General features: G+C 38.7%; 1 protein-coding gene across 1 annotated transcript; it reads left to right on the forward strand.

The window, feature by feature from the left end:
- The first annotated feature begins 327 nt into the window (after positions 1-327).
- tshz3a (teashirt zinc finger homeobox 3a) lies at positions 328-12,632 on the forward strand. The gene is made up of 2 exons (XM_036585663.1): positions 328-541; positions 9,523-12,632. The coding sequence occupies exons 1-2, from the start codon at positions 502-504 to the stop codon at positions 12,606-12,608; spliced, it is 3,126 nt and encodes a 1,041-aa protein (XP_036441556.1). The 5' UTR covers positions 328-501; the 3' UTR covers positions 12,609-12,632.
- The last annotated feature ends 8,545 nt before the right edge of the window (positions 12,633-21,177 follow it).

The following is a 21,177-nucleotide window of genomic DNA, read 5'->3' on the forward strand; positions in this document are numbered from 1 at the left end:
TCCATTTCTAATTCTCTGCATCTTTTTTGCGAAACGACTTCAAATGTATCCCATTCATCTGACAAACCAGTCAGTCTGTTTATCTGATGCTACACTGTTTAAACCCCGAAGCCCGTTAGCTATTTATCCTCCTCCCTTTCACTAGCCCGGTTTTGCCTGGTCTAAAGTGAGGGAAATGTGCTGTAACAGAAATGTGTGGTGGGAGTGTCCCGCACTCGCACGTTCAGGCAAATCTCGGCTGCAGACTTTTGAGTGACGTGTTCAACCTGAGGCGTGACTGACTGCCCCGCTGTTCGCTTTACTGTCTGAGCGGACCGACTCTCTGAACAAAGGACGGTCTGCGCTGGAAGCGGCGCACCTGCTCTCGTCAACGTGTCGGCCAATGTAGCGACTGCCCAGCAAGTCGTGGCTGAAATAAGTGGCGCGGTTCAAGAGGAGCGGACCGTTTCGTGTTGTGTGAAGGGCGCCAAGAGGTCCAGCGCCTCGCCGTTAGCAGTTAGCATGGCCAGGAGGAAACAGCACGCGCCTAAGCGCGCGGCAGGTAAGTCATCTCCACACTCCGCTCACACAGGAGAGTTTCAGCTCTGTCGCCTACATCTGCCTCAGGGTCTTTCTTCCCTTTTTGCCTCGGAAAAAGTAGCTTCGTATGTTATTTTTACCCGACAAGTTTCAGTTATTTCTTAAAAGTCGTACATTTAGGCAGCTCTTGTGATTTGTGATGGGTTTAAGTTGCTGTCCGTGGCTCCGGGTTTGTTTACAACACCCACCAGCCATACTATTTTCCTCAGTCTGCGGTCAGAGTCTGAAAATCTCTCACCTGAGAGCTCTCCTCCAGTCTGAGAGACACGACCCACGGCCTGAATGGCCTGTTTTAATCTTACTCTTCAAACAGCATTTTCCAGAATAATTCCGACATAATGACCTCGTTAAAGTCAAATACAGACCTGTGACAGGCATTGTACTCCTATGAAGAAAACTTGATTTGTCTGCCTTAGCCATGGACATTTGAAGTTCAGAAACAGGATTGTTATTTTAGAAGTGGAGAGTTATTTTAAAGGAAAATGCTTTTACAGTAGGTTTGTGTGTGTGTGCATGTGTGTGTGAATGAGTGAGTAAGTATGTGTAGGGAGGGGGGTTAATGGAGGGGTATGGCTTGCTCCGTTAGACTGGCCTGTCAGAACAGCTTTGTCTCATGTTGGATTTAATTGTTATCCCCGTGACAGCCTCATCCATCAAAGGCTTTAATGGTCAATCAGAGCGAGGCCATGTGAGTGCTCTCATTCTTTTCCCATACGCTTGCTCGGGCTTTTATTTCGTCAGAATGCTTCAGTGGGATCTACGCATTTTCATGGATGTGGAATAGTAGTAGCAATGGTGTAGTTTAAGTGGAGACTTTTGATTATTGACTACTTTTTTTTCTTAGTTTACTCAGAGAAGAAATCTAACATGGGGTTTTGGAGAGCCGTCATTTTTTAAAATTACATTGTGTGGAATAAAATTTCTTAACCTTTCATATAATACTACTTGAAAAGGAAATAGTTGTTTACACTCTTCCTTGCATATGGCCATTGTGCTCTCTCTCTCTCTCTCTCTCTCTCTCTCTCTCTCTCTCACTCGCTCTCTCTCACTTTCTCTGGCTTGGTGAGCCTTGTAAAAAGAAAAGTCATTTTGCCAGCTTCATTAGTACACACCTAATTAACTGTAAACTTGATGGATTCCTGACAGCTGTAATGATTAGAGATGGCAAGCTGTGTGCCCTGTCACCAAGTCAAATTAGGTTTCTGGTGCTTTGATGTAATCACATTGATATTAGCTGATATTGCTGGCCTTTACTATTTTGTTAACCTAATTTACCACTTCAGGTGAAAAATGAGCTTTGTTTCCAACCTGAAATGAGGCACTTCAAACATGTTATGGCGGAAAAAATACCTAAAACTATATCTCTGTAAACATGTCAATCATTTAATGCATATTTGCAATTTCTTACATGTGCCATATCTGTTCTGAAACTGTACTTTGTTCCAACTGTGATTTGGGTGGTGCCTTTTCAGTCAGCGCTGATTAACATGAGTTCATCAGACATAACCACAAGGCTCTCACAGGCCACTCTAACCAAAACACTTCTCAGAAAGTCTAATCCAACTCCCACACCAGCTTTGGGCTGGATTCCAGGCCTTGCTGTCTGTCTCTGTGGGGGAGATCAGAGTCTGTCAGATCTGAGGTGTGGAGGAGGTCATCCGGACAGGCAGCCATCAGTCATGCATGAGTGACGCAGAGAACTGCTTTTGATGATGTAGGTGATGAAAGGGAGTGAAGCTATAGAGGCTCACCATTTTGTACTCACACACCGTGTCAACATAACCAGACATGCCTATAATCGTGGCCATCGGCTCCCACAAAGCTGGAGTACCATTCATTAACATCAAAATTCAGCTAATCCATCTTAAAGGCTAGATTAAAGCTTAGATATACATGAACATGCATATGCACACAGACATTGACATGATCACTATATGGTCATAACTAGCCAAAGTATAAGTGTATAAATATGTGTATCTTTGCTTTTTTGGAAAGACGCAGGAGGAGATTCTCATTTTAATTCTTTGCCATAACATAATGGATGTTCTACCGTCGTGTCCCTGCAGTGTTGAGTGATTTACTTGATCTATGTTCATACTGCATCTGTAATGAACTTCCATAATGATGCAGCCTCCCACAGTGATTGACATATGCCTTTGGAGCTCCATCACACAGGCCTAACCCCTGCTATGAGGACTCTGGCGCTCTGACCGTGAGCTAACAGCAGGCAGAGGAAAGGTGAAAAGACTCCATCTACCCTCTTCATTCTCCAGATGCTCAGTCATAAAGCTGAAATCTTAATTTTTACCATTTTTTACACCAATTGAAATTTGCCAGCAGCTCTTTATATTGTGTGTACATCATGATCAGTGGACCAATTGAGATGGTCCAGAAGTACTTGGACCATATGTTTACATTAACATACTTTAACATTAACCACATTTTTCTTTGTCCTAAAAAATCAGCAGAGATAGAAAGTTTTAAGACAGTCACTATATATCAGAATACAATAACATCAGTGTAAGTAAGTAGTAGGCTATATTGTGTTCATTGATCTTGTCATGAACGAATTGATCTTGTAATAGATTCCCTATGTCTGTGTAATCAAATTTGGGACAAAGCAATACTCATTGTCTGAATGCTCACATGGAGCCTTCTAAATGTCATGCAGTTGCACAAAAGTTTCACCATTGTGGCAGCAGACTGAGATTGACATCTCTTCACTGTAATGACAATGGAGACATCAATCTTCTTTTTGGAAAAGAGGAATGCACCTCCTTTCTCCAGAGAGGTGCTTTTTTGTGTGTGCTCCATTTTAGGAAAGTGAGTCAGTGTATCCCTCAGGGGTCCAGAAACCAAACCCTGGTGGAGAAGATCAGCACCATGCCAAACCGTCAATTACCCTTTCAGCTGAGTCGTTAATCATGTCTCCACCCTGTACTTCTGACACTCTGACACTTGTCATCTATCACACATGCTTTCCCAGACACACACAGGGCGGAAAGGAAGAAGTACTGTGCTGACGAGACACAACAGGACATTTTGGAATAAAGGGAGGGAAAGAAAGACAGTGTGCAGGTTGTTAAAGAGGACGGTACAGATGACACAGAGTAGGGTCTGTAGGGAGAGAGGAGTGTTGAGGAAAGTGAGAGCAGTTGTGAAAAATGAGAAGAGAGTTTTGAGATTGTTGTGGTGCTGAGAGATTTAAGGCTCTGCTGGAAAAGTGATCTTGATTAATTGTAGAAAGAGATGTGTTACATGTTGAGAATGAAAGAGCAAGTGTGTTCTAATTTAAGGTAATTCATGCACATGCATATCATTGCTGTCATAGCAAAGCCTTGTATCTGCAAAATGGTAACTTTATAGGACAAGCAGAAAATGTAAAAATGTGTAATTTAATGTAATTGAACATACGTTAGTGTAGAACTGTGCAATACAATGAATTATGCCATGATGTCACAATCCTCTTTACTGAGCATATTGTGGATTCTATGATTGACTGCATGTTACAAAGAGAGAATAATTAGTTATGTTTAATTGGATTTAGTGCAGTGCAGGATGTGAAATGCTGAATACAAATCACTGTATTCATAGTTGATAATATTTTATGTGTTGCACTACTGGCTCTTTTTTGTGTGTTCCAACTTACCATGTCTTATCAGAACAAATAAACATTGTGGCATATTGTGTATCCTAAAAATGTCTTGAGGTATTGTGATATATTTTTGCTATATTGCCCAGCTCTACGTTAATGTTATGAGATTTTATTCCAGGTAATTTTGGGTCAAAAAAGATAAAAAAATGGAGTATGTATGCAAGGTGATACTTGGTGACCATATTGGTATCGGTAGATATTAAAAAATGATTGGCATTGGACAGGTGTTTAGATTTAGCCGAGATTTTAAACCAATATTTAATGACGTATTATAGTACTCTGGAAGAGCAGAATGTTTAGGCAACACTAGGCTACTGCAGTAAACTGTCTGCATTTTATTTATTATTATTTATATTATTATTATTATTATATAATATTATTTATTTATGAATTATATTGCATTTATAACCCTACAGAAATAAATGTTATGTTTCTCTGAAATGAAATCAGGATTATAAAGGTAAATATAATCCTAATTTCTACATTGTTCTTAAAGTATCTGTATTGGTACATAAAAATACCAGATATCAGCTTCGACCCACAGTTTCCATATCTGTGCATCCCTTGTCTCAAGTTTTTATCTAATGATAGCAATGATAAGTAGTTCAACATAGCTTTGTCGCTGTTGGTTCTCTGATAATGTAGTTTGTGGCCTCAGACACACATTATCACTAATATCCTTTTGTAGATGACAGTGTGTGCAGTTGCTCTTGAGTTTATTTCTGAGTGTGTGTGTCTCTGCGTGTGTATGTGAGTACATGCTCATATAATGCATGTGTTCATGCCAGCGCATTCCTGCCCTATCTCAGAGTGACATGCATCACTCAAGCTTGGCTGGCCTCAGTATGAACCCTGCTGTGCTCTCCCACAGCTCTGTGATGGATGCTCCTCTAACGAAAGAGATTAATGAGAGGTGGGAGGCTTGCAGGGCCATTCATCACAGTGAATATTATTTAGACGGGCCATGTAAGCCTGTAACCTGAGAATCAGAGAGGCAGAGACAGAGCCTTAGATGTGTGCTCCATGATGGATGGCCTTGCTTTCTTTCCGTTAGTTACTAGACACCAGCTGTCTAGCGGCTGGTCATTGTAGGATTGTTGCAGGACCCCTGTATTTTACCCTAAACTAACTCACTGATGATGCTCTGCCTGTGTGTCAGGCTGTGAAATCAATTCTCAGCTGCTAAGAGCTCATTAAGGGAGTGTAACTTGGGGCCAAAGCTCTGCTTGAGAGAGGGAGAGAGAGAGGCTGTTCTGTTTTTATGTTAATTTTTCCACTCTCCACCTCTCACCTTTTCCCTCTAGAGGGGAATTATGATTGAAATCCATCTTGCAGAACTCTTTGTTGCTAGGCCATCATCTCAGCAGCTGCTGGCTTTGACTTCTACAGAATTGCTGCCAGTCACTCTTGGCAGCTGAGGCACATCAGACATACCACTGTCAAGGGAAAAACAGAATCAAAGGCATGCAGAGTGATAATTAGAGAGATATGTCCCTTGAAAGTGCATTTTGGGTCAGGTAGAATTTCGGTAGACAGAGCACTTTGTCTTCTTGCATTTACTGTAAATGGTCAGGTCAAAAGTGTTCTTTGACACTGAACTGGAAAGATGGAGCAAAGAAAAGAAAAGATATTTTCACCATCAATGAAATTTCTCTTTTCCTTTTTAAATTGGTGTGTAGTACATTTATGCTTCAGTTATAATTGAATTTCGCCAGAAATAGAGGACCAGGGCACTAGAATGTGTCTTTGCACATTCTTTTTTCACTGTAATATAATATTACTTAAAGAGTTGCAGCAAAGAGCACTCTGATAAGTAGCAGTAAAAAGCATAGTCCCATTATCAGAATTTTTATGTTTACCCCAAGGGAGGTACACTGAGCGGAACTCAGACATGCCTGTCATCCAGTGATAACACGAAAGAATGATCAGCATCATACTGACTTGATATTTTACTTGGAAAAATGCCTCTATTAGTGTAGCCTCAGGCACACACAATTTTCCAAGTCATTCCCAATCTATATCACTCATTCTGAGCCTTTGAACTTATCATGTCAGCCAGGGACGTGAAATTGTGTCACCTTTGGAAAATAGACGTGGGTAAAGTGGCTCTTGCAATGACTGAAATGAATCAAGTGTCCAGTAGTTCATCTTGGCTCTGATCTATGATAGGTCTCTATGGCCATAAGACCTTATTCATAAGGTATTGCTTTACGGTTGTTATTGCTCTAGCTATGCAGTGGAAAAGGTCTCTTCAGAGTATCATACTGATGAATTTTTTTTATCTTTTCATTTTATTATAGAACCTTACCTCTCACTACAAATGTGTATTCCACAGTATTACAGACTGTGTTCCTAAAAGGGTGGTAAAAAACAGAAATATGCTGGTCAGTAGTTTAAGTTTGAGCACCAATGCGAGATTAATGACAACTGTTAAATGTTTTCTTTGCTTCTTTATTATACTAATCCTTCTTTCTGTGGATTTTCAGAAGATAGACATTTTAATCAGGCAAATAGTAATTAGGCATAACTGAGTTCTTATGTGTTGTTGTTTTAAGTATGATGCTTTCAGAAGCGGTGTGGGGGCTAATGACTTGGCACATAGAGCTAGACATAATAGTTACATAAATCAAAAGAGGTGGAAGCCTGTAAATTCTCCCTCTGGTGTTTTAGAGCTCGAAGCACACATCACATTTTATTAACTAAATAAATTACCTTGGTTGTCAGTCAAGCCTGAGAGAATAATTGGTTATGGTAGTTGCCTTTTGAGATGGATTATAATTCATTTGAGGTTGCATTTGTGCTAAGCTTGTTTTTAAGTTGTAACAGAGCCTTGCTCTGTTCAGCATTTTTTTCAGAAGTTTGAGGAGTGTTTTTTATCTTTGCTTGTGACTTTAGGCCTTATCTGAAGTCATAAATCTTACTACAGCATAAATGTTTCCATATTTCAGTGGAGATGCACAAAGAAAACTGAATCACATTGGTAGTGTCTTTTTAATTACGTATGTTTAGATTTGACTAAATATTTCAAACTGATATTTGATGATGTCTATATTTGTACTCCAGAAGAGCAGAACGTTTAGGTGAAGCGGAAATGTCTATATTTCATTATTTTTTTTGCCTTTGTAACTCAGCCGAAAATAATGTTATATTTTTCCCTAATGCTAATAAAAGACATGTATTCCCAGTTTCTACATTTCCTAAATGTTTATGTATTGCCTATGTACGTGTACTGGCCTGCGGTTCCCGTATTGGGAATGCATTTCTCAAATTTTTACCATTAGGAGTTTTATCTCAGTGTACACCTACTCTCTTGGGCTGATGCTGTTTTATCCTTTTCATAGAAGAATTTTTCTAGAAACAGTTTAAAAATGAAAGTTAGAGGAATCAAGTGCATTTGCTTGAAAACAGAGCAGTTTTGCTGTTTAGAGCCCTCTATGTGTCACTATAATTGTGTCTGGGATATGAGCGGGCAGGAAAATGATCATGTCATTGTATTTACACCTGGTTCACCCTCTTTACAAGCTGCTTTGGAATCCATGCCAAACCAGACAGTTCAAATGACATTTTTTGATCAAGGCTGTCAGGAATGATCAGAGGAGATTGGCAGGTAATGGATACCTAGTGACAGTCTAAATCTAGAGGGGGAATAAGACTGGCCTGCACCTGCCAGTTATCCTTTAAAGCCCCAGGCCTGCAGGCATCCTGGCTGACATCTAGTGAGAGGCTAAATGAGAGAAGCGCAGCCTCATAAGATTGTGTATTATCATTTGAAATGAGAGCTATTTGTGCTTAACACTCCCTGTCCTGTTAGATCTTGTGTGTACAGTCAGAGAAAGAAAGAGAGAGACTGTATGGGTGTTTTGATGCATTTGAATTCCCTTTGCATTAGGACCAACATATCTGACAAAACACTTTCCATTAGAAAACAACCTGACATGAGCAACTTCACCACAACTGTGCACAGAAACAGGAATGAGTAGAGGGGAACGGAGAAAGGCAAGTTTGGTGTGGCTTTCAAAGGAGCGTTTGTCCCACTTACAGAGTCAGAGTGACAGTGTCGAACTAGTAGGGGACAGGCTGTCAAGAAGGGGGATCGTCAGTCCTAGGGGACGGTTGGTGGATGGGTGCTTCTGAGTTGAGGGCAGCTGGCAGCATGAGGGGCGACTGTGTCCCCTTGAATCTGTCATATGGAGGTGCTCAGTCAGACACCTTTCTCCCCACACGTCACCTGTCCAAGGTGAATAGTCATCAGGAGGGATTCGAAGTGACAGGCGGCTTATGCATTGCCATCCTGTGTCTTTCCTCCTAACCTCTCAATGTATCTGTCCAACTTTACCTTTCCCTTCTCATCTCTTCAGCTGTGCACAGGTGTGCAGAATTTTTGCAGAATGTGGACATGTGAAGATGAAGACTAAGTGGTAGCAGCCTCCTGCTTTTCACAAATAATATCATGCACTGACCACTCCTTTTAACTCTCCGAAAACCAAGAAGTTTGTTTCTGTGAGTTTGACCTTGGCTAAAAGTAGGTGAATAAACTAGGAGTATGAAATGTTGAAAATAGTGCTAGGCCTTATATTGTATATTGACATACACATGACATGTGGTACAACTTTTCAGTTTGCGTGATATTTCCAGCCATATATTTAATAGATAATGAACATTATATTCCTGCTGCAACGCATATATAATAGTGGTGTTTCTCTGTTTTTCCTCTAAGTGTGTTTTGTGTACCTCAATCATAGCATGCAGGTCTTAACAGTTAACTGGAATATATGTCATTTGCTGGGTGTTTTAGATAAAAAAACAATATGATTTGTGAGGTTAACATTACAATACTGTGTAAGTTCCTTTTGGAGACAAAACAGACCATTGAAAGCAAAATATTTCAGATTAGTAAGACATTATTTTAGCATGAAATACTGGTACCTAGATGATGCATTAAAAGACAAAGTCAATGTTGACACTAGGGCCAAACACAGCAGTTAATAAAAGTGCTTGGAAGTTCAGTGGAACATTTCAGCTCCTCAGTGGTTTCTCTGGGTTTTGCATCATTGTCAATATAGCAATGATGATAGAATTTGTAGAGGTCTGGAAGTCATTGCAGTGGCAAGCTATTTCAGGTCAGCTCTCACAGGATCACAAGTTTAAACCTACTATTGGGTCAGAAACTCGCCGAGTGTTGTATCTTATCTGTTTTATTCTCCTAGGCCCTTTCTAGTGAATATGAAAATATTCTTTTAAAAATGTACTTATGTGGACTAACCTGATCTTTTTCTTTTTCTTCCTAGCCTATGAATCGGAGGATGTTAAGGAGCCTGACATGCAAAGTGAAGTCATGGAAAGACAACACTCAACAACTTGGGGGGAAACACTGGACAACAATGATTACTATAAAAAGGAGTATCTCTTCCAAAATTCAAAAGAAGAAGGCTGCACCTCTGCTGCTGATTTTTCAGAGAAGGACAGTGAATCACCCAGTCTTGAGTCAAATAAACCCACTTCTGATTTTGAAAGCACTTACATCAAAAATAAGGACGAACCTGTGAAAGACAGTCATAATGGGGGATCTGAGAGGTTGGTGTGTGGGTCAGATAGTTTGGAACAGATAAAGGCCATTTATAAAAGTTTTCTCTCTAACTCCTATTGGTCCTCACTAAGTCTGAATCCTTCTCAACCATGTGCAGAGAAAACATCTGACATTAGCAGCTGCAGTAGCAGCAGCAACAGCAGCCCTGGAGGCGAGTGCTTTGACTGGCACCAGTCTGCAATCGCAAAGACCTTGCAACAGGTTTCTGAAAAACAGCTTCATCCAGCAATGGAGCCAAGTCTTTTTAGCACTGTCCAGCTCTACCGCCAAAGTGCTAAACTTTATGGGTCTATTTTTACTGGTGCAAGCAAGTTCCATTGTAAAAGCTGTAGTGCATCTTATGACACGCTGGTTGATCTAACAGTTCACATGAGTGACACTGGACACTATCGAGATGACAACCATGAGAGGGCTGGAAAAGGTGCGAAGACTTGGTCCAAGCCACGTAAACGTTCTTTACTGGAAATGGAGGGGAAGGAGGATGCCCAGAAGGTTCTCCGTTGTATGTACTGTGGGCACTCTTTTGAGTCTTTGCAAGACCTCAGTGTGCATATGATCAAGACTAAACACTACCAAAAAGTGCCTCTGAAAGAACCTGGAACATCCATTGGCAGTAAAGTTATCTCTTCTTTTAAAAAAAGAGTACCAGTGGAAGTAGACCTAACTAAATTGAATGGTGCAGAGCAAAAAAGATCTTCTAAAGGGACTCAGGTAAATGATAATTGTCCCAACGTTTCTGATATTAATAAGAAAGACGTTCTTGCAGACCACAATGGGGTGAGCAGTGCCTTTCAGCTTAAATCTCAGATTTTGAGATGCACGGAGTGCAGGAGTTCCTATGAATCTTTACACCAGTTAACTGCCCACATTATGCTAACGGGTCACTTTGTCAGAGCCAGCAACTCTCTTCAAACAACAGACAAATGCCTTTCAGAACAGCCACTCTTGCCTACTAAAGTTAAAACGAGTGATGAGAAGATCCAAACAGAGACACAAGACCCTTCTGCATCTTCCCCAACTGGAATCACACGTGAGCCACCATGTTCCCCTTCTGCCGTTCAAAACAATGCTAAGGATGAAATTCAGGGGAAGATATTACTGAAAGAAGACATTTGCAGAGAACCAGCTATTGAGAATGATGCAGGTGAGAGATATAATGTATCTTCAAAATTTGATTACCTTACTGAGGAAGATCTGAAAGAGAGTCCAAAAGTGAACCTTGATATCCTCAAGTCATTGGAGAATACTGTTACATCTGCAATCAACAAAGCACAGAAAGGTACACCAAGCTGGGGAGGATACCAGAGCATTCATGCTGCTTATCAGTTACAAAATAACATGAGGCCTTCTCTCTATAACCCAGGGCGTGTTTCCTCCATACAACACCTGGTGCATGGTATGGAAGTTCAGCAGTCAGATAAATGTCAACTAATCATCTCTCCAAACCCCCCACAGAGAGCTCCTTCACCCACAGTGAACCTGCATGCAATGGAGGAGCTGGTGAAGAAGGTAACAGATAGGGTTGTTGAGGAACAGAAGAAAAATACTGATGAGCAAGTTTTTTTACAAAGGCAGGTCATAACCTCACCTTCTAGAAGTGCAGACAGGAAATCATCAGCATCCAGTTCCCCAATAGTTGAGAGTCGTGAAACACTAAGTGATACAGATACTAAGGTTGCTGACCCTGAAAATAACACAGACGAGAAGAGTCCAATAAAATGTACAGACAGTTTTGCACAGCCCCCTGCCTCTTCTCTATCATTGTGTGATGATAATGCTGTAATAACCAGTCACCCAGAGCCAAAACAACCCTTTGTTAGTCCTTTGAATGCCCTTCAGTCAGTAATGAATCTTCATTTAGGTAAAGCGGCCAAACCTGTGAAGCCAGTCCAGGACCCTATGTGTATGCTTCTCAAGATGAGCAACACCATGGCAGAGAGGGCTGCAGTGGCTGCACCTCCAATGCCAAGCTCAAAACTGGAGCCATTAAATCCAGATTTTCATCAGATTGACAAAGACCAACCAATAGATTTATCCAAAGGCAGAAAGAGGCAGTGTTTAGCGACTGCTTCTCTCCCAGGAAAGGTGCTAAACTCTTGTTTGCCTGGTATGACCAGAACTGATTTATCAAATATTCTATGCACTCCAGGCAGCCCAGTGCATGAGAGTGCCCTCTCAGACATATCAGACATGCTACGGAACTTGTCAGACAGCCACGTCTCAAAGCCCCCAACACCTTCCCATAAAGTAGAGCGGTCAGAGATTGAAGGTGCACACACCCCAGATGAGGGCGACGATGCATCCATGGTGCACAAACGTAAGGGCAGGCAATCACATTGGAATCCTCAACACTTGCTGATTCTGCAGGCCCAGTTCACATCCTGCCTTAGAGAGACAGCTGATGGGAAGTATGTCATATCGGACTTGAGCCCCCAAGAAAGGATGGTCATCTCGCGCGTTACAGGTCTTTCCATGACAACCATCAGCCACTGGCTAGCCAATGTGAAATATCAGTTGAGACGAACAGGTAGGACCAAGTTTCTGAAAAATGTTGACTCTGGTCACCCAGTTTTCTTCTGTAGTGAATGTGCCATACAAATCCAGTCTCGGTCAACATACCTCTGTCACCTTGAGTCACATCTCGGTTTTCGAATGCGGGACTTGGCAAAGTTTTCTTGTGAGAACATTAGCAAGAAGATTCCAAGGCATTCAAAGGACTTATCCCAAAAACATGTTGTGTCTCCCCTCTCACCTGCTACAGGTCCAGAACAGTTGTATCCAGTGTAAGCACTGTATATGGGTCCTAAATTTCACAACACAAGTAGCATGACAGAATGCATTACGTTTAAGGAAAATAGCTTTTAAAAACTGAAAAACATGAAATGTGATCTGTGTAATTTGTACAGAATATATATTGTAGTTTGACAAAAAACACAAAAATGTGTGTTATAATGCGAAAAAGAATTCATGATCATCTGGTATGATTTCTGTCCCACAAGATTTCTTTATGATTAATGAGGCTTTCAGTGCTGCGTCTAAGGAAATTAGCACCATAGTAGACATTTTATGAAATGTAAGGAGACGTCTTTCTTGATATAATATTTATTCTGTTTTTACTTTTTATTAATCTCTACTTCCTGAATTTTTTGTTCTGGTAGAGATGAGATTTTAGAATTCAAATAGAGTATGTACAGGGCTACTTTCATTATTTTCAAATGACTAGTCATATTTTTATTTATTTATTTGGGAATATTTTTGTCAGCTGTTGTGTTATCCATGTTATTTGTCTAATTTGTTACTGTGCAACATTTTGTAATCTTTAGAAAATTTGCACAGGGCGAGGCCACAAGGCCATTAAAATTTGCTGATCGTGGTATGAAGTATTTGCATATTTTTGCAGCACAGAATAAAACATCCTACCATCTGTTATTAGTGATTAATGTAAACTTTCTGAACATAATTATACTAGTGTGTATAACTCCACCTATATTTCCACTGCAGAATTAAGTTCAGTAATATTCCCAAAGCAAACGATTCACTATTCTTTTTAATTTTTTAATTACTGAATGTATAAATAACATAGCATGACATCATTTCTGGATTGTAAATTGTAAAAAATGTTAAATTTTAATAAACTTTGGTTGCAAAATTAAGCTTGTTTTCATCTTTCTCACATTTCTGATGCCATATTATCAAAAGTTCTGCTTCTGTTCTTCTTATAACTGTTAATGCTTCTTATAATTGTAATTACAAAATGTAATAATAATGCTAAAAATTATCATCTTGAAGAAAATTGCATCTCACCTAATCTATTAATATGAGCTACAATGTATTGCCCATAATCAGAATACTTCATTATCTACAGTTTGAAGCATTTCTGAATTCTGTAGTTCTACTAGGTATATTGTGTGGCTTTTTTTTCCCTTTTATGGCCTTGAGAACTTAATCCATTGGTTCTAGTAATGTTCCAGGGATGATGAAATAACTATGTGGGGAAAAAGAGCGAAGTGCTCTTTGTCAGGGTCCCATCAGCCTGTTTCATCGCTCTAATGAATATCATCTAAATTGCTTTGTATATTTGAGGAGTTTGGATGTCAATCTAATTTGAGAGCGTACACTGACGACAGGGGCTCCAACTAATGAGAAGGGAGCAGGGTTTGACAGCATGATAAGCTTCACTCTGATCAGACAAGTTTGAACAAGAATTCTGACAGAAATGCCCATCAAAAAGTTCAAGCCAAAAGGAATGATTGAATCAGAAATAATATGCAAAAAATGTAATGCGCATGTATGATACCACTGTTTGTCATTTCCTTTCATAGCAAAGTGCAGCAATACATCATACATCTGAAAAAGAGGCAGATCTGTTATATTAAGCTTGTCTGCTTTGTGCACAACTGCATGCTTGCATACTATACAGATTTTTGTAGATTGTATACTACATAGCACAAAGAATCATTCATTATATATATAGTATGAATCCCAATGCGCTTAAAAAGACCTCTGACAACTACAACCTAAGAAACAATACAAAGGGAACTCTGATGTTAAGCCCATTTTCCTGTGACTATATGTATATGCCACATTTCTCATAACTATTGCATGAATTTGCTTTTTAATGAACAAAATCAAATAAATGAATCATCATTATAGTTTCCTTTTCAGTCCGTCTTCTTAGAAACCATGCTCACCCTCTCCTTGGATGTCAGTTCACATTGTGGCTAGACTCGAAATGACATGACAGTGTATGACAGCTCTGGAGGAGTCATAGGACAGAGAGGAGGTGGCTGCACTGCCCACTGACTGACTGCCCACTGAGTCCAGATTGACTCCACTGTGACTGTGTTACTCTCAAACTCTGCAAGGGTAGGTTTGCTCATCCTCAAAGAATTCAAGTTAGCAACTTTATAAATAATTTTCACATAGTAAGCAAATGTAGCCTGGAGCATAGAAAGCTAGCTCAATTATTATAATGTCAAAACATTTGGACTTCAAGGATCTTCAAGGATTCCCATTGAAATGTTCTTTGAAGCAATAAGGTAGCATTTATAGGTAGCATTTAGGCAAGGCAAGTTTACTTAAATAACGTTTCATACACAAAGGTAATTCAAAGTGCTATACATAATTATAAGAAAATTAAAAACAATATAACATAAGAAAGAAACAATAGACAGCTAGCTGACCAGTCCCTAGAGATCTGAGAGGCCTGCTAGGTCTGCATTCTATCATTGTATTATCAGAGATGTGTTTTGTACATAAGCTACTAATGATTTATAGAAAACTTTGTAACTAGCTGGAAACCAGTGAAGTAATTCTTACTGCTAAAGTAATATGCTTAGTTCTTTTTGTCTTTGTGAGAATTCTAGTGCCTGCATTTTGAAGATGCAGCTATTTAATGATCTTTTTGTCACACCAGTAAGTAGTCAATTGCAGTAGTCCAACTGCTGGAGAAAGCATGGACTAACTTCTATAGGTCATAGAAATTAAATCTCATAATCTAGTTATATTTTTGAGATGAAGGAAAACGTTGTTATTGCTTTAATATGGCTGCTGAAATTAAGATCTGAATCCATTGGTATGCCCAGGTTTGTGACTTGGTCTTTAGTCTTTAGAAATCTGAAGTTCAAGTGAACTTCTGTCTTTTCTTTATTTAACTAGAGGAAATTTTGGCACATCCATCCATTTATTTTCTCTAAGCACTGAAACAAATGAGCTTTGGCACCATAGTCACTTGGCAAGAAAGTTAAATAAATCTGGGTATTGTCAGCATAACTATGATAAGCAATTTTGTTGTCTTGTGGGATTTGGCCTAACTGGGGCATGTGGAGGTTGAAGAGATTGAATAGGAGGGGCCCAAGAATTAAGCCTTGAGGTACCCCACAGATCACAGTTATTTGTTTGATTGCATGACTGTCAGTGGTCTACAGTGTCAAACGCAACACTAAGGGCCAGTAACAACAGCGCTCATGTTTTGCCAGAGTCCATGTTTGGACAGAAATCATTTAAAACCTTTATAAAGGTTGTCTAAGAAGTTACTGAGTTGACTGACTGAGTTGATGCCTTTCGACTTTCTCGTTTTGATATTCTTAAGCATCATGTTGCAACAGTTCTTTTCTGAATAGTCATACGATGCCTTAAAAGCAAATGGATGCAGAGAAAAAGACAGCTAAGAAAAACAGCACAAAAAGGCAAATATAGTTCTACCAAAAATACCAAGCAGGGACATCAGGGAATACTTTGTGCAGCTGAGTTTCAATTCACTGTCATTTCCCTGGACAGCTGTCAGGAACAGTCTAGCCTGATATCTGACAGATTTGCTAAAGACACTCGTTTCAGGGCACAACTCCATGTATCACTAATTTAATGCTTGATGACATGACCAATTATGGTGAGCTACAGCATGTCAAAAGCTGTGTATCAATCCATTAAATGCTGCCTTCCAGAACATTAAGTAGCAGCTTAAGCAACATTTCTAACTCTGGGCAATGCTGACTGTATGAAAACCTTGCATGTATTAGATCATACATTATAACTATTTTTTATAGCACTTACCATTTTTAAAGAAAATACCACTTACAATAAGGGTATTGTAACATTCATCACACCTAACGGGTGGACTGGGAAAGTGATTTATGTAGGAAATCTCACTCAATCCTAGGCCACCTTTGCACATAGACCAGCCAAATGCAAACTGTACAGTTTAAACTCTCTAAATTGCTGCTGTACACATCAAACAACCCACAATGTAACATGACATTAGAGGAATAATGAACTCCATGTGTAAAATACTTACAGTTTGACTATTTACACATACAGAGGGAGGGGGAACACATAACCACAGACTCCTCTTGTAAATGTAATGGAAATTGAAAATAATGAAAATAAGGAATAATGGAAAAGCAAAACAATAGAAACAACGTCACAGACACCTACAATTCCAGAGAGCACTCTATTATACAGAGAACACACAAGGTCCAACAAACTGACTTTTACTTATCTTTCACTAAGCTAATTCAAAGTTTCAAAGTTTCACTAAGCTAATTGCAGCTAGCTTAGTGAGATACATCCCATAGTTTCTTCATATTAGTATCAGTTGGCTGCTTATTTCCCTTCAATCCTGTAACATCAAGTGATCTGTCAAGTGATTTTTTTATACTGACCTAGAAGCTCCTTACTGGTCAATAGGAATGGGCAATAGCAAGTAACACCATGGTTTTATTATTATTGTTATTATTATTATCATTATTATCTGTTTCAGGATTTTGATAGAGCTGGGATAGCAGGAGTGTTGATTGATGCTAATAATTTGCTAACTTTGGTGTTCAAACAATGCAATTGCATCATATGGCATAATTAATAGATTGTCCAGTTCTCCATGATGTATTGTCACAGTTTTGCATTGCCAAATCACAATGTCTTGATGCACTGTTACACCACTATACAGTACTCAAAAGTAGTCTTGGGACATTTTCTGAATACAATGACTTGTTTTGGAATTTCTAAGTTGAAATTATCATTTATTCATTCGTATCCATCTAAAAAATGATGATATCAACAATAACAACCAGAATTACTAACAGAAACAAATTAATTGAAAACATAAGTGAGGCAAGTAAAAGTACTCAAACATTAGTGAGACATGTGTTACTGTCTCTTTCCCTCATGTGTGTTAGTATTTAGTATTTTATTTAGGTTAATGTTTTATTGCATATTCCTTCTATTGGATAAGAGTTTGACATTTCTAAGCATGGAGTGTATGAGTTTGCAAAACTGATGCTCAGCCAGGCTTGTTGGATGTTCTCTTTTTGGACAGGCCAGAGCATCCAGAGAGTTTGGAATTTTCAATTTATCTGCAATCTGTCTCACATACATTTTGTTACCAAGAAAGAATATTTTTTGACAGATTGATTCAGGTTTTCTACAATAATAATTTTGGAAGGTTAAGTGAAAGTGTTCTAGTTTTCTGTTGTGCAGTTGTACCTGAAATTTTGATTGATAAGTTAGAACTGAAATTCTGCAGCTTTGAATATGATAAAGCACAACTAAATTAAATTGTAAATATGAATATTCAATTTAAATTACATTTTAAAATTATGATCAAGGAGTCCCAAGACTATTGTTGAGCACAGTCTATTTATGTCTCACAGAGCTGCATTAAAAACCGGCATGGTGTGCTGTAAAAGCATCATAAAAGCTGAAATATTTATAAACATTTTGGAGCTACATGCTGCCTTTTAGACAGCGTCTTTTTCATTGACATTAATGCTTATTATAACATGACAACACTAAGAAACGGTCTGAACGTGTTACAAAAGCATGGCTGCGTAATTAGAGGGTGCAGGTGCTAGACTGGCTTGCTTGTGTCCTACTGAAAACATGTACCACATTGTGAAGTGCAAAATACAACAACGCAGGCTCCACAGCATAACTGAAGACTTGTATAACTAAAGAATGGCAAAAATTTGCTTTTAAAACTTTAATTTATTAAGTGCTGTTAAAAGGAAAGGTGATGTAATACAGTGGTAAGCATTGCAGACGTCATATTTGTAATGATCATATATTTGCAAAAAAAAATCATAAGGTAAAACATTTTTTGTACTGTTTTCAATTTAAAACAGGTCAGGCAGAATTTACTAATTACTTCTGTTTTTATTAGCATTTTATATACTGTTCAAACTCTTTTGGAATAGGATTTGTATATTGGAAACCATCATTGGCCAATGCTCTTGGTAAAACTGGCAGGCCACTGTAAGAGTTCCAGTTTCTCTCAAATACCAGTTGGGATCTGGTTCCTTGGAGGCATGTCCAAAGCTCCTGTTTTCACAATGTGTTAAAATCAGACTGAAAAATGTTATCAAAACTGATGCTCCTTATAGAGATGACTTTTTCTAATACATACACATATATATATATATATATATATATATATATATATATATATATATTTATATATATATATATATATATATATATATTCATTTTTACACCACATGATATCTACAAGGTTTTCTAAAAATTAGAGTGTGGGCTGAATATTGGGTATAAGTTAGAGCAGACACATTAGACAGCCCATCGGATTACTAACTGCCTCCCTGAATTGAACCTATTCACTCAGCATACCTCATTAAATTTAAAGGCAAGACAGTCATTAGAAAAAAAACTGAACATTTCGGTGCTAGGATGTAAGCAGCCTGAGCTCTGCCACCAAGCCCATTGACATGGCAGGGCTTTTGACATTGTAAAGCAGGAGAGTTATCTGACAAGACATCTACTCATGTTCTATCAGACCCTGTGCAACGTGCCATCAGTCTCGTAACTGTCCTTTAGACATCACTGCCTGTCTCTCCGACCGTATGCATAGGTGCCTTTTAAATGTGGCATCCCAGAAATGCATGAGTCTAGCGCTCCTTGTGACCTCCTGGGCCGTTCTGTGCATGCGGAGATGGCAGGGGACACAATTCAGCATGACACTCCTGGTTGGAGCTGCCAAACTGCCACTTCCTGTCCCATTTATTCACACGTTGTAGGAGTTGAAATCCAGCGTTTTGAAGATCACGGAACAGACATCTGTCTGCCTGTCCGGACGCGCTCTTTGACTTGCCATTACTATGGTGGAGAGCTGCTCACTCAACATCAGTGCCAACACTGATCTGCATTACAGATGCAGACAGAGAAAGTGGACACAAGCAAATCTCATTCAGTAGGTAGCCCATAACCAGGGACATCATGCTGGGTGGCTGTGCGTAATAATGCGCTTACAAGCAGAAGGGTAAGCATATCATCAAAGGTAGGTTTTATTTATTCATTCTAATGTAGCTGTGGATGAATATATGCCTAGTTTTGATACCTGACATTATCAAAACATTATTATTGGACAATAAATTCACATTCAGTAAATTGCACAGTCACATTGTTTTAATCAATGAGTTACAGATTATACTTCTAACCGAATCTTTGTCACAGTGATGTATGAACACCTTTACATCACTGTTTCTTTATTTGTTTTGAGTGCTCTATTGCAGTGCTATTCCATCTGAAGGCTACAGTGGAAGAATCACAAGTGAACTACAGCATGTCAAAAAAGTCCTGAAACCAGAATTAGTGTGAAGGGTGGATTTTTGGGTTTTTAAGCCAGGCACATCATATCAATCAATACCTAAAGAACAATGTATCTGAAATATTTTCACAAATCACAACCTAGCAGGCTACACTGATACAGCCATATAGCCAGCAGATAAAGAGGTAATGAAGAAATTAGAACGTTTCATAGAAAATACCTTTATTGAATACTAAACATATTCAGACATGCTTTGTTCATGCACTTTCTACTTGAAAAACCACACCAATGGATAGATAATTAGAAAGTAGACACTTACAATGTATATTAAGCGTACCTATATGTACTATACAACTGTTCATAACATGGTAATAAAAATTATTAAGCTTATTAAGCTAAATATTGCTTGGGAGCACTTGGGGGAGGGTCCTGTGTGGGGGGTAGGGGAGGGCCCAGCCTCCTAATGATACCTTACAAAATGGAGTGCATTAGGTTTCTGAGAAGAATGTCCCAGCTGTTTCTGAAGTTCATATGGACTTGAGTTTGAGTGGGTCAATGAGCTGAGTTGTCAGCTGTTGCAGGCAACTGGCCATGTACTCACTGAATGGTAAGAATGGCTGATTGTCCTCTTTCTACACAAGTGTTGGACTTTCTCGGCCATTCTGGACTGTCAAATACATCACATGGACTGTTCTGCAGTACTGGGCAGATTAAAAAATAATAATAATCAGAGGGACTTATGACAAAATGCATTGAGAGACCTCATACCTTTTGTCCATAGCCATGTTATATTAAGGGCTTACTGATTCTAAGATTCACGTTTCGTGCAAAAAAATAAAAATGTAGTGAATTATAGTAACTTTTAAAATAGACTTTATAATAGAATATAATAGAATTGTTATTTATGCACATTATTTTAATACACTACATCTTAACAAATACGTTCACAAGGATTGATATACTCTATTTTTTAGTCCACTCCCAGTTAAATTATGTTTTGTTGATTTTCTAAATGAAAATAATTTAACATATTGTCCACAGGGAATAAACTTAAAAGTAGCATTTTGCTGCAAATTATAGTGCACACTTTCTATTTATTTGCTGAGTTCAACATTCTGGAAAAAAATAAACATAAAATATAATGTGCCATAACTTTTGCACAAGTCACATTTCATGTTTTATTTTTACCCAATATGTTAAATTCAGCAAATCAGTAGCAATTATGCATTAAAATGTGCTGAAGTGTGTTCTCTGTAGAATATGTGTGTAAATATTATCACTTATAAAAAAATCAACTGA

This window comes from Colossoma macropomum, unplaced genomic scaffold (genome assembly GCF_904425465.1).
Source record: "Colossoma macropomum unplaced genomic scaffold, Colossoma_macropomum, whole genome shotgun sequence".
Taxonomy (NCBI): domain Eukaryota; kingdom Metazoa; phylum Chordata; class Actinopteri; order Characiformes; family Serrasalmidae; genus Colossoma; species Colossoma macropomum.

Coding starts and splice junctions, on each gene's coding strand:
- tshz3a (XM_036585663.1), top strand. CDS start 502: ATGGCCAGGAGGAAACAGCACGCGCCTAAGCGCGCGGCAG. Junction 542..9,522: donor CGCGCCTAAGCGCGCGGCAG/GTAAGTCATCTC, acceptor TTTTCTTCCTAG/CCTATGAATCGGAGGATGTT.